Genomic DNA, 12,174 nt, shown 5'->3' on the forward strand with positions numbered 1-12,174 from the left:
AACACAAGGAAACACGACCACCTCCGTTTATCAAGAATACATCCAAGCAAAATCATCTTTGCATTTTTTTTTTGGTTCCACTTAAATTGCATGTTTTATTTCTCCCAATCCCAGCAATAGCACAGAAGCCCCATCATGTCCATCCCACACTGGTTCCTACTAAGCTGAGACAAAAGGGAGGAGCTTCATTAATGTTAGTGACACTAAGGGCTCCCAAATCCTTGGCACAAATGTGCCTCCAAAAAGATGGAAGCCAAGAATGCGCTGGCCCCAATGTTTCAGCACTCAGTCTGACTTTGCAACACAATCTGCACCTTTGAAACAGACAGTCTGGGAGTGGGAAGTGTGCGGGAGTGAAGCTGAAATTGCCTCCTATTAGCTCACCCTTTCAACATTAAACAGAGACCAAGAGAGAAACAGTTCCAATATTTCACCACATATATTTCTTCTTGTGCAGTCTAAGCTGAGAATGCCATGTAAATGGGTCACTGCGAAATGCAGCAATTTAGTTATTCTCTGATCAAAATAAGAAACAAACCAGTATGATCTCACTTCTACTAACTTTTGAAGGTTTACAGCAGTTAAAGTATTTTTGCTTCTATGTATGAAGGTTAAAAAAATCATTTTTTTTCATAAAATACAAGAGCAACCAATTTTACCATCAAGTAAAAGTAAAAACTGGGGTTCTTTTTTAAATTAGTCCAGTGGCATTTAGGACTTAGTTGTGGCTGCTGCGCTGACTCCATGACAAAGTGTAGGGTTGGGTCTGGTTTTGTTTCGCTTTCTTTTCAGTATCCAATGCTCACGGATTAAGTTCTGGAAATGTTCCAATTGTAAGGCAGGGATCTGTTTGGATTCCACCACGGGTATGCTCCTTGGGTTGAATGCTGGAGGGTGAGGCACATTTTGCCGGACCCATGTCGACTACCTAGTAGTCATCAAGGTCAAAAAATTCATCGTCTCCTCCTTGGTATTCCATTCCCTGGAAATCTACTCGGTACCGCAAGATACCTGAAGAAGCAAAGCAGAGTGAGTGATCTGGGTTCTTTAAGCAGGAAGGATTGCTCTTCCAAGAGAAGCCCATCTTCTTCCCAAATTACAAAATGGCAATGATTAGGCATGGTGGCTCACAAATACAAATTTCAGTGCTTGGGAGGCCAAGGTACAAGGATTGCTCAGTTAGAGGCCAATTTGGGTGGCACAGTGAGTCTCAGACCCACCCCCTCAAAGAAAACATAATGGAGAGGGAGAAGTGGAATAGAGAATAATAATGCATGTGCTAAACCTGATGCCATTCCATTCCTGGAACCCACGTGATGGAAGAGTGGACTCCCAGTTTTCCTTTGACACCAGAGTGTTTGTAGACACAAAGCTGTACTCCCCAAACAAACACAGGCCCAACAAGATGGTTCTGTAGGTAAAGGCACTGCTGCACAAGCAGATGCCCAGGACTCACAGGTGGAAGGAGGGAACCGATTTATGTAAGCTGTCTGACCTCCATATGCATGCCCCACACAGAAACACACCAAACAAAACCCCAGAGATTAAATATTAAATACATCATGTACATGCATTAAAAAAAAAAAACATGCTAGTACAAGTCTTCAGTCCCATTAGTCCCACGACTTGGGAAGAACAGGCAGGCAGATCTCTGAGTCCAAGACCAGCCCAGTCTACAAAGCAATTTCCAGGACAGCCAGGGCTACTCAGAGAAACCAAGTCTTGAAAAACCAAAGCAAACAAACAAATCACAGATACACGATCCATTATTACACATAAATATATGCTAATAAAAAACTTTTTTGGTTCAAACTAAGGAATATGCCTCCACCTGCTGTTCCAACCACCTTTCAAGTAGAGCGAGCATATGCCACTTGAACTAATTTATTTCAGGCTAGCCACAAGAGGTCCTGGTTAAAAAAAAAAATCCTGTTTAGAGTTTGCTACTCACCTCCAATTCCACCAAATCCTTTTACAAACTGTGATCCTTCTTGTGACTTATCTGTGACAATTTCTAGTGTAGCTCCAAATTTTTTATAGTTGTTAGCAAACCATTCCAAAAGGGGCATGCTCTCAATCAATTCATGTTCTTGTCCAGTCTATAGGGCAGTCAGGACACAGAAACAATGGGATCAGAACACAGAGTTTAGGACCCTCAATGCCCCAGCCCATCTTCACTGATCCTCTTACCCACTGAGTACTATAAATGTATAATCTTAAAAATATCCTGGTTCTTGGGAACATAACTGAATAACTGAGATGGTTAATAAACTGATTATTTCAGTATTTTCCCTCAGGCTGTAGCCTCAGCAATAAAATGTCAAACTATACTTAGTAGTCTAATGATTCCTATTGTTGATTCTATAAACTAGGTTGCTGTAGTTCCTCTTTATTCAACAGCCCAGAAGAGACATGGCAGATTAAAATACAAAACAAACAAACAAAACCACCACATTTGTGCCTGCTGCCCAGGAAGTGGAATTATAGACAGCTGGGAGCTACCATGTAGATGTTAGGAACCAAACCCGGTCCTCGGCAAGAACACGTGCTCTTAGTTGTTGTACCATCTCCTCAGCCCCTGTCAGCCTTGTTTTCAACAGCATGCAGTATGTATGTATATGACGTCAACATGCCATTAGGCACACGCGGCCGTCAGAAGACAAACAGCTGGAGTCGGCTCTCGGGCAGCATGTCCTCTTCCTCATCAGCCCAACTCAAAACTCAGGGCAGTTGCCATTATAGCTGTCTTGGTTAGGAATGTAGCATTCATTATTAACCACGGCAATGCATTTATAAATTTAGTTAAGTTCAAAGGAAAAGCTGATAAAATGTTAATAAAACAAAATAGGTCTCACAGGGTGGGACAGCGCTACTCAAATTAAATCTACGTTATTTCAAGGATAAGAGTGTTTTCCTGATTTCTTAACCTTTTTTGGCTAAGTATGGTTTGATATTTTGTTGCTGAGGCCATAGCCAGAGGGGAAATACTGAAATAATCAACTAGCTACCATCTCGTGTAGTTGTAGCTAGCTGGCCTTGCACCCAGAGTGCGTCTGAGATTACAGGTGCACACCACACCCAGCCCTTACTAACGCGACCCCTCCCCTGGAGTCAGATCGCGTGCTCTAGCACTCATGCTTTCGTATGTTACCCTTACAAAAGGAACTCAGGTTTACATACCTCTTTGTCTGTGAAGTGAGACTTATCCTTCTCTTGTTCTGGAGTTAAATAGAGAATTTTCTCCTCTGTAGTATTAAAAGTTAAAAAAGAAAAAAAAAAGTGTTATCCTGGCTCTCACAATACTAACAGAATAAGGAGATCAGATAAGAACAGGACTCCTGAACTAAATATTCCCATAAACACCCCAGTATACAGCCCTTGTACTCTGCCACTATAGGGAAACATCCAAGACACAGCCCCGTTCCTTGTCAACTTCAACTGCGAACAGCCATCAAATAGATGGGGGTGGGGGCGGCAGTAGCAGGAATACAACATGGACACAGACAGAGACACAACATGACACATGATCCTAAATCCTATGCAATTATATGCTCCCTTCTAACTGCGCCTGAAACCAAGGCTTCCCGAACACAGAGAAATGTAATAGACAGCAACAATTTTTTCATCTTTTTTTACCTTCTGTGCCTTGGCAATGAAGAACGTATCTCATTATATCCAGATTTTCATAGACTATTAAAATCTCTACAGCTCCCATTTCCAAAGCCTTTAGTGTATCTTCAACTCCAAAACAGTACTTGCCTGTGTCCTGGCTAATTTCATCAAAGTATCGCCCTGTGGATTAGGGACATAACAATAAAATATACGGTGGCTCTTGATATCCATGAACTTAGTCAACTATGGATTAAACACGCAGAAAAGTAAGCACAGCATACCAAGAGGTACTAGAGAACTAAGCATGCAATGGTTGTTTTTTTTGTTTTGTTTTGTTTTTTTTCTGAGACAGGGTTTCTCTGTGGTTTTGGAGCCTGTCCTGGAACTAGCACTTGTAGACCAGGCTGGTCTCGAACTCACAGAGATCCGCCTGCCTCTGCCTCCCGAGTGCTGGGATTAAAGGCGTGCGCCACCACCGCCCGGCCGGTTGTTTTTGAACATACATTTACTTGTCACTGTAACCTAAATAACATATGGTTACTTATATAATATTTACAATATATTAAAAGGTACATTATTTATATGACATTTACAAGGTAGTGTAAGTAATTGAGAGATAATTTAAAGTACATGGGACGATGTACATGTGCTATATGCAAATTTCTCTAAGGGCCTTGCACAGCTCTGGATTTTGTAACTCACAAGGTTATGCAATCAGTTCCAGCAGTCCTGATCGCTATAAAGAGAATCCCACTTTCAGTCCCAGGCTTGGCAGCTGACCCATCACAGCGAGCCTGTTCCAGTGTCTAGCTGTTCATGGCCTTAGGCCCATGTGGTTGAGGAAACCAAGGGTTTCTGGATCATTTCTGTTGAGCTCCTAGGTCCTCCCGAGTCACCCTTTTAAGGCTGGTGCTGTACTTTAGAGTTAAGGATGACCTTGAACTTCTGATCTTCCTGCCTCTACCACAGAGTGCTGGGATTACAGGCTCCCCCTAAAGTATATTATACTGGTGCTGTGAATTGACTCGAGGGTCTTGTTGAATGCTAGGTAAGCACTCTATTTACTGAGCCACTTCGCCACTGGACCCAGCCCTCATCCCAGAATCTCACCTTGAAAATCAGGCTGGTTGGAACTTGTGGCAATACCACTACCTCAGCTTCCTGAGTGATAAGATTACATAGACATGTCCAGCTAATACTTTGTTTTTAAAGATGTATTTATTATGTAAACAGTGTTCCGTCTGCATGTATGCCTACAGGCTAAAAAGAGGACACCGTATCTTATTATGAATGATTGTGAGTTACCATGTGGTTGCTGGGAATTGAACTCTCTAGACCTTTGGAAGAGCAGGCAGTGCTCTTAACCCAAGTCATCTCTCTGGCCACAGCTGATACTTTTTTTCCTCAGTGAAAAATCCTCTGGAAAAGGAGGCAGTGTTCTTAATCACTGAGCCATCTTCTCCAGCCCCAGCTGATACTTCTTCCCCCTCAGTGAAAATGTTTAGTTTTCTATTCTTTTACTTTTTTTTTTTCACTTTAGCTTTGTTTGAGACAGACAAAGGCCCTAAAAGCTCTTACGGATGACCTTGATCTAAGCTCAATCACCCTAGTGTGGGGATTTCTAATATCAACTACTACATCTAGCTCTTTCTTTCTCCTTCCCTTTTTTGAGGGGTAGGGTGGGGTGTTTTGAGACAATGTTTCTCTGTAGCTTTTGAACCTGTTCTAGAGGGCATCTGTAGACCAGGCTGGTTTCCAACTCAAGAGTTCTCTGTCTCTGCCTCCCAGGTGCTGGGAATAAAGGTATGCACCACTACCACCTGATTTTTCTTTTCTTTTTTTAAAGACAGGGTTTCTCTGTGTAACAGTCCTGGCTGTCTTACTCGCTTTGTAGACCAGGAAAGCCTCGAACTCAATAAGATCGACTGTCTCTGCCTTCCAACCACTACCACCACCACCTGGTTGCCTGGATTTTTTTTTTGTTTTTGTTTTTCCTTTCTTTTCATTTCCAAGACAGGGTTTCTCTGTAGCTTTGGAGCCCATCTTGGAACTAGCTCTGTAGACCAGGCTGGTCTCGAACTCACATAGATCTGTCTGTCTCTGCCTCCCCAGTGCTGGGATTAAAGGCATGCACCACCACCCCCTGGCTTGCCCTTTCTTTTATACCTTTTTAGTGTCTTTCTTCAGACATCATACCAAAAACATTTCACAGGATAAGCAAAATAGCATTTCAGTGATACCTATTAATTTCTTCTCTTGGATGAACTTCACGTTGGAGAGAACTTCAGTAGATAATTCAATGGCTTGGTTGAATCCATTTTCACCACCATAGGATATATCAACTAATTTTAAAACTTTCGATTGCAACCTCTGACACAAATAAAAATAAAAACATTAGGACCTTAAATACCTTTAGTAAAATTCCACTCTCTCCCTTAAAAAAAATAAATAAATAAAAAGTTATTGGCCACCAGGAGCTGGAGTTACAGGTATTTGTCTGCCATCTGATGTGGGCACTAGGACCAAATTTAGGTCTTCTGTAAAAGCCGTGTGTGCCTTTAACCACTGAGCCATCGCTACCCAGAGATTTTTTTTTAGTACTTAGGGAATTTATGGCTAGGAATACGAACACACGCATAATATGCTGGGGACGAATGTACCCCACATTAGAGACTCTATCCGGCTGTTTCTTATTTCTTACCTGATCAAACATGTCAGACTGACTTAGTTCAGTTTTAAAGTCAGCTGATCCAGCTAAAACCAGACCAGCCACATTTACTTTGTCTCCAGAAATAAACAGCTGCACAGCAGTCTCTGCTACTTTTCGAACATAGTTATGTCGCTTTTCCATTCTTAAACGGGCAAAACGCAAGGCTGATTGACCTCCTCTGCCTTTGATACAAAAGTATGGGGAAGAAAGGGTTAAAGATTAAAGAGTACAATAGGCCATGAAGTAGAAACAAAATAACCAGTCAAGCTACAGAGGAAAAGGACCCCCCCCCCCCCCAACTGTTTAGTACAAACTGAGCTTCATGACTACTGCTAGAGGGAAGCAAAAGGACTCAGGCGCTCCTCCTACATACCGTGTTTCTTTGGGAGATCCACAGTGAATTTGTGCAGGACTTCTCTGGTGTTTCCCTGGAGCGTGCCAAAAAGAGCACCACTGCCGTCTATTACAATAAAACCAAACTTGCTGTCATCTGAAAGTAATGCTGTAAGAGCCTAAAAAACAAACACAACACTGTACAATGAACTCCAGGGTTCTGTCAAGGCAGAGACAAAGTTCAGCGACACACGAGCTCTTACACTATGGAGGGAATGGAGTAAGTACGGACATTAGCTATGACTATGGAGTTTCCATCTGCAGGAAACACTTGTTTACAGTTACAGGATTAGCTCTGGGATAAGATGGTGCTCGTACACACTGAACGGCACAGCTAAAAGCAGTTAAGGTGACTTATCTGGATTTCACCATAATGAAGAACTGATATATCTTTCATTCTACTTTAATTAATGAATAAGAAACCTTTATAAAGATGTCTAGAATGCAGGCTACTGAATTAGCAACCTATTTTTGGACAAATGAAACAGTAGTAAGATACATATATTGTAAATTTGGTGTGATGGCATGCCTTTAATACCAGCACTTGGGAAGCAGAGGCATGAGAGTTGAGTCCAAAATGCTAGCCTAGGTTAGACAGCAAGACCCTGCCTTAAACAAAACAAAACAAGAAAATCAGGTTTTGGGATTCACTTGTAACACTTGTAACTTGTCTTCAGGTGGAAAGGATCAGAAGTTCAAGGTCATCCTTGGGTGTACAAAAACCTTTATTAAATTTATTTATGTATTTATTCATTCATTCATTTTTGAGACAGAATCTCTCTACAGCTTTGGAGCCTGTCCTGGAATTCACTCTGTAGACCAGGCTGGCCACGAATTCAGAGATCCGCCTGCCTCTGCCTCCCAAGGGCTGGGATTAAAGGCGTGCGCCACCACCGCCCAGCTATGTTGAGAACAGTTTGTCTCAACAACTAAACTCCAATAGGGGCTGAGAGGGAAAGTGGCTTGGTAGGTACGGTGCTTGCTATGCGTAAGGACCTTAGTTTGTATCCATGTAAAAAACTAGGTATGGGTCAAAGTTGGGTTTTGAGGGTACTAGAATCTCCATCCTTACCTCTACTAGTCATTTTAATGATTATTGGAAGAACAGTAAAAATCAGTTATGCTAATGTAATAACCAATCTAAAGTCAGACAATACAGCTATTGGGTACTTTTTAAGTCAGAACGATCCAAAATCTGCTTTCAAAGTTGATATAAGTACATCTGTCAGATAGAATCGCTAACAGTTCCAAGCGGCCTTTGCCAGGCACTAACTTAGAAGCTAAGAAAAAGTTAAGCTAGACCACCATACAGTCAAGCAAGATTCAACTGGGATTGGAATTCCTGTCACGTTAGCAAAAATCAGCCACTGTAAACTGCAGACAAATGTCAGTTCTAATTCCACTGCAGAGGGTTTTCTCTAGGTTGATGAAAGGCAAGAGACTGAACTCGGAGCCAGCTGTGAATTCCTGATTGCTCACTGCTGACTGATCTGGGTCAGTCTAATGAGGTTTCTTTTCCACCATTAATGTTCATCAGAGTTAGCACTCACTCGGGTTTTATAACAGGAAAAACAAAAAACAAACAAAACCCAAAACAAGCATCAAATGCATTTTATTTGCTTCTTTTTGAAGAATTTGTGAACTTAGTGCTAAGGTGCAAGAATATAGGCCAGCCAGAGGTAACCAATCACCTGCCTCTAATTCGTTTTCCTTAGCATTTTCCTCAAACATCCCAATGAGCAGTATCATAAAAAACATGCATTATTCTGAAAAGAGTTGTGACGGAGGATGTCCAGATGGAGTGCCCAGCACTTCAGAGGTGGAGGCAGGAGGATTAGGAATTTAAAACCAGCCTCAGCAATATACACCTTGTCCTCCAACACCAGCACCCCCCACACAGAAAAGAAAAGGAAAAATACTTATGTAAAAAGTTGCCTATGGTTTAGAAAAGTGATTTCTCAAAAGATGAACTATGATTACTATCTGAGCTACCAGTTCTATTTCTTTCTACATATATAATCTACAAAAAATAAAAGAAATGGTTACACAAACAAATCCCTGTGCATGAATGTTCAGTGGCATTGTTCATGAAAGCCAGACAGTGAAAACCACCCAGACATCGATGTATACCACAGAGTGCTCAATGACAGAGTGGCAGAACAGTACAGAAATATGCTACCACACAAACAATCTTGAAAAAGGCTAGACTGTACAATTCCAATATAAGAACGTGTAAGCCAAACTATTAATAGAAAGTACATTAGCAGTGGACTGGAGCTGCAGAAGCTGAAGGAAGGACAGTAGCCGCTAATGGGCACGGGGCTTCTGTGCTCACTCTTACCTCTGTATGAAACTTGTTGTCACACAAATACAATGATGTATTAATAGGTTTGAAAGGTTCAAAGTCAATGTTGACTTTCTTTTCCTTTCCTTCTTCTGTTACAATCGTTCCACAGTAAACAACCAGACCATTTGGAGGTACTGCAAAGAACATAAACAATTTCTCTACTTTTAATTGTTCCCATAACCATAACTTAAATAAATCAGAAAAACCCTTGAGACTCATAGGCAAAATTCTCACCCCATTTGCAAAACTTCCTCTGAGATGTTTCAGTAGGATTTATTCCTTAAGCACAGCAAATAGCACTCAGCGCTCAATGGATGAAAAAGCTAAACATCAGCTAGCTGAAGACACAGCAGTAAGGCCCTACGGCAGGAGCGGAGCAGAGCAGGCAGAGCGGACAGGGAAACGGTTACCTTTGTTATAAAGTTTGAGTCTCTGTTGTACAGATGTGATGGCTCCCAGGACTGAAAGGCGGTTTACTCGTGACTTAATGTTAGAAGCAGTTCCAAATTCGTCTGCTAACATCTTTGCCACTCGTGAAATCTGGTCTTTGGGAGGAATGATCAGCGATATCATGCTCGTGCCATTGCTGGAGAAGAGAAACACCAGTTTAAATTCATGCTTACCACCAGTAAAACGAGCTACGGTGAGGCGCTCCAGAAATCATAAAAACACACCATCTAAACGGCACTAGAAAGGCAGTAAGCACATCAGTGCATTTCCCAAAGAAGCCTAACAAGAGCCAGCAGACAGCGCAATTACTTCAAAACGGAGATTAGCCGAGTAATGAAGGCACTCAAAGGGAAAACCTCATATTCAAAGACGAAGAGAAGAGGTTGCTGTGGAGGACCAACAAGCTGGAATTTTACCATGAATGAAGCCTGTCAACAGTAGAGGCTTAGGTTCTGGTTGTTCTTCAGTGGGAGAAGCTATGCCAAGATAACGCAACAAGTCTTCCGGTGTCCAGACAAATATTTCACTTAATATCACCCTTTCTCCTTAAATTCTAGGTTGCCACAAAAATCCTCAAACACCAATTCAGCATACCCAAGGCTTTCTTGATAGGAGAGTACGACAATTCACAAATATCCCAGTTATGAAACAATTTGTATCCTAATATTTTGTGCTTGGCTCCCCCCACCCCCTTGAGATAGGGTCGTTCTGTATAGTTCTGCAGCTATGTAGACTACAGAAATCCTCCTATCTCTGCCTCTCAGAGTGCTGGGATTAAAGGGGCATGCTACCAAGAATGTGTTTGGATTACACTGGTTTGACTCAAACATTTTACAGAAGTCATACAGGGGCAAAAGATGGCTGGGTAACTGAGAGAGCATCTTGTTTCACTATCATGAAAGCCTGAAGCTGAGTCCCAGAAGCCTTGCAACACAACAGGTGTTCTGCACATGCCTAGTAACACCATCTCCAAGGGCGGTAGACAATAAAGTCTATCACATAACATGCATGTACAAACACACAAATTAAAATTTTAGAAGAATAACTCACTGAGAACCTAATTAAGTATCCAAACAAATTCAAATATCAAGAGCCAAAAGATGACCCAGGAGAATACCACCTCTTTAACCCGCACTTTCAAAACACCACCAGCAGCAGTTACACCTGGTTTCAATATTTCTAGTTCTGTTTTGTCTAGCATGCATGAAGTCACAGGTTCAAATTCTAACACCAAGGAGTAGTGCAGGGCATGTCAGCAGCAACATAAACCAGTTTTGTAAGTTGAAAAGAGTTCTGAAGACTGGTTTACAATGTGAACATACTCATCTATAATGACTATACACATGAAGTTGATTAAGATGACCAACGCCAGAGAGAGAAGCTTCAGCAGGTAAAGGCATCTGCCACATGCAAGCACTAAGGAGGCTCACAGGTTCAAGTGGAGATCATCTCAAATCACAAGTGGAGACTGATAAAGAAAAATACCCGATGCCAGCCTCTGGTTTCCTTCCAAACATGTGTATGCACACACGAACACCCATGTGTGTACCATACACAAAGATAACACATAAGATAATGTGTAAAAATCATGTAAGATTTCTGAAAAGATTACATAGAACATGTAAACAACTCCCAGCACTCAACGACAAAAAGACAACCCAAATTAAAAACCAGCAAAGCCTGGGCATGGGGTATGTGCAGGCAGATGATCTGAGTAGGAGGCCACCTTGTCTCAAAACAAGCCTTACACAAACAGACATAACAAAAGCCAGCGAAGGACATAGGTCAGTGGCAGAGTGTTTGCTAAGCAAGCACTAGGTTCAATCACCAATACAAAATAAAACTGGAGCCGGGCGATGGTGGCGCACGCCTTTAATCCCAGCACTCGGGAGGCAGAGGCAGGCCGATCTCTGTGAGTTCGAGGCCAGCCTGGTCTACAGAGCTAGTTCCAGGACAGGCTCCAAAGCCACAGAGAAACCCTGTCTCGAAAAACCAAAAAACAAACAAACAAACAAAGAAAAAACAAAATAAAACTGGAAAAAGGGCTTGAATAGACATTTTTGCAAAGACCACAGAAAGGCACTGTGGTCTGCCATGGGTTCCCTATCTGGGGTAAGCAAAGCTGTGTGTGTTCCATCTCCCCAGGAAAAGCTTTGACATACAACAGGAGCCTGGAGCAGTGACTCAGTGGTTCAGAACACCTGTTGCTATCGCACTGGACCCAGGTTGGTCCAGTGCTCAGCACGCGAATGGCAGCTTGCAATTGACTGTAAGTCCAGTTCAGGGGGATCTGGTGCCCTATTCTGACCCACACATCTATTCTGATAAACACTTATACACATAAACCTTGAGAGTAATAAGGCATCCAACCTTGGTTTCTGGTCTCCACATACAGAAGTGAATGAAGCCCCACCCACAATTTAGAAAAGAGAAGTTACAGGATGCAGAAAAATAAAAGCTCAATATGTCATAGGTGTAATATGGGATGATCCCAGCAGGCGGGATGGATCAGTGAGTAAAGGTACTTAATTGTCAAGTCTGATAACCTGAGTTTGATTCTTGGGACTCTATGTGGTGTAAGGAGAGAGCCAATACCCTTAGGCTGTCTGTCCTCTTATCTCCACATGTATGCTGCGGCATTCATACACCCATATACATAATT

The 12,174-nt window shown here is 42.0% G+C and overlaps 1 protein-coding gene across 1 annotated transcript in view; it reads right to left on the reverse strand.

Annotated features, from left to right (window-relative positions):
* Positions 1–420: 420 nt before the first annotated feature.
* Positions 421–12,174, reverse strand: part of LOC121443042 (eukaryotic peptide chain release factor subunit 1) — a 30,521-nt gene continuing 18,767 nt past the window's right edge. Inside the window, exons 3-11 of the mRNA XM_041644731.1 lie at positions 9,473–9,648; positions 9,057–9,196; positions 6,696–6,834; positions 6,314–6,504; positions 5,853–5,982; positions 3,637–3,792; positions 3,181–3,245; positions 1,952–2,099; positions 421–1,011 (exon numbers count right to left, since the gene is read on the reverse strand). Of these exons, the coding sequence (XP_041500665.1) occupies positions 929–1,011; positions 1,952–2,099; positions 3,181–3,245; positions 3,637–3,792; positions 5,853–5,982; positions 6,314–6,504; positions 6,696–6,834; positions 9,057–9,196; positions 9,473–9,648 (1,228 nt within the window). The 3' untranslated portion in view covers positions 421–928. The remainder of the gene's footprint in view (positions 1,012–1,951; positions 2,100–3,180; positions 3,246–3,636; positions 3,793–5,852; positions 5,983–6,313; positions 6,505–6,695; positions 6,835–9,056; positions 9,197–9,472; positions 9,649–12,174) is intronic.

This window comes from Microtus oregoni, unplaced genomic scaffold (assembly GCF_018167655.1).
Source record: "Microtus oregoni isolate MIOR12 unplaced genomic scaffold, Mior012 000098F_ref0000018, whole genome shotgun sequence".
In the NCBI taxonomy this organism is placed as follows: domain Eukaryota; kingdom Metazoa; phylum Chordata; class Mammalia; order Rodentia; family Cricetidae; genus Microtus; species Microtus oregoni.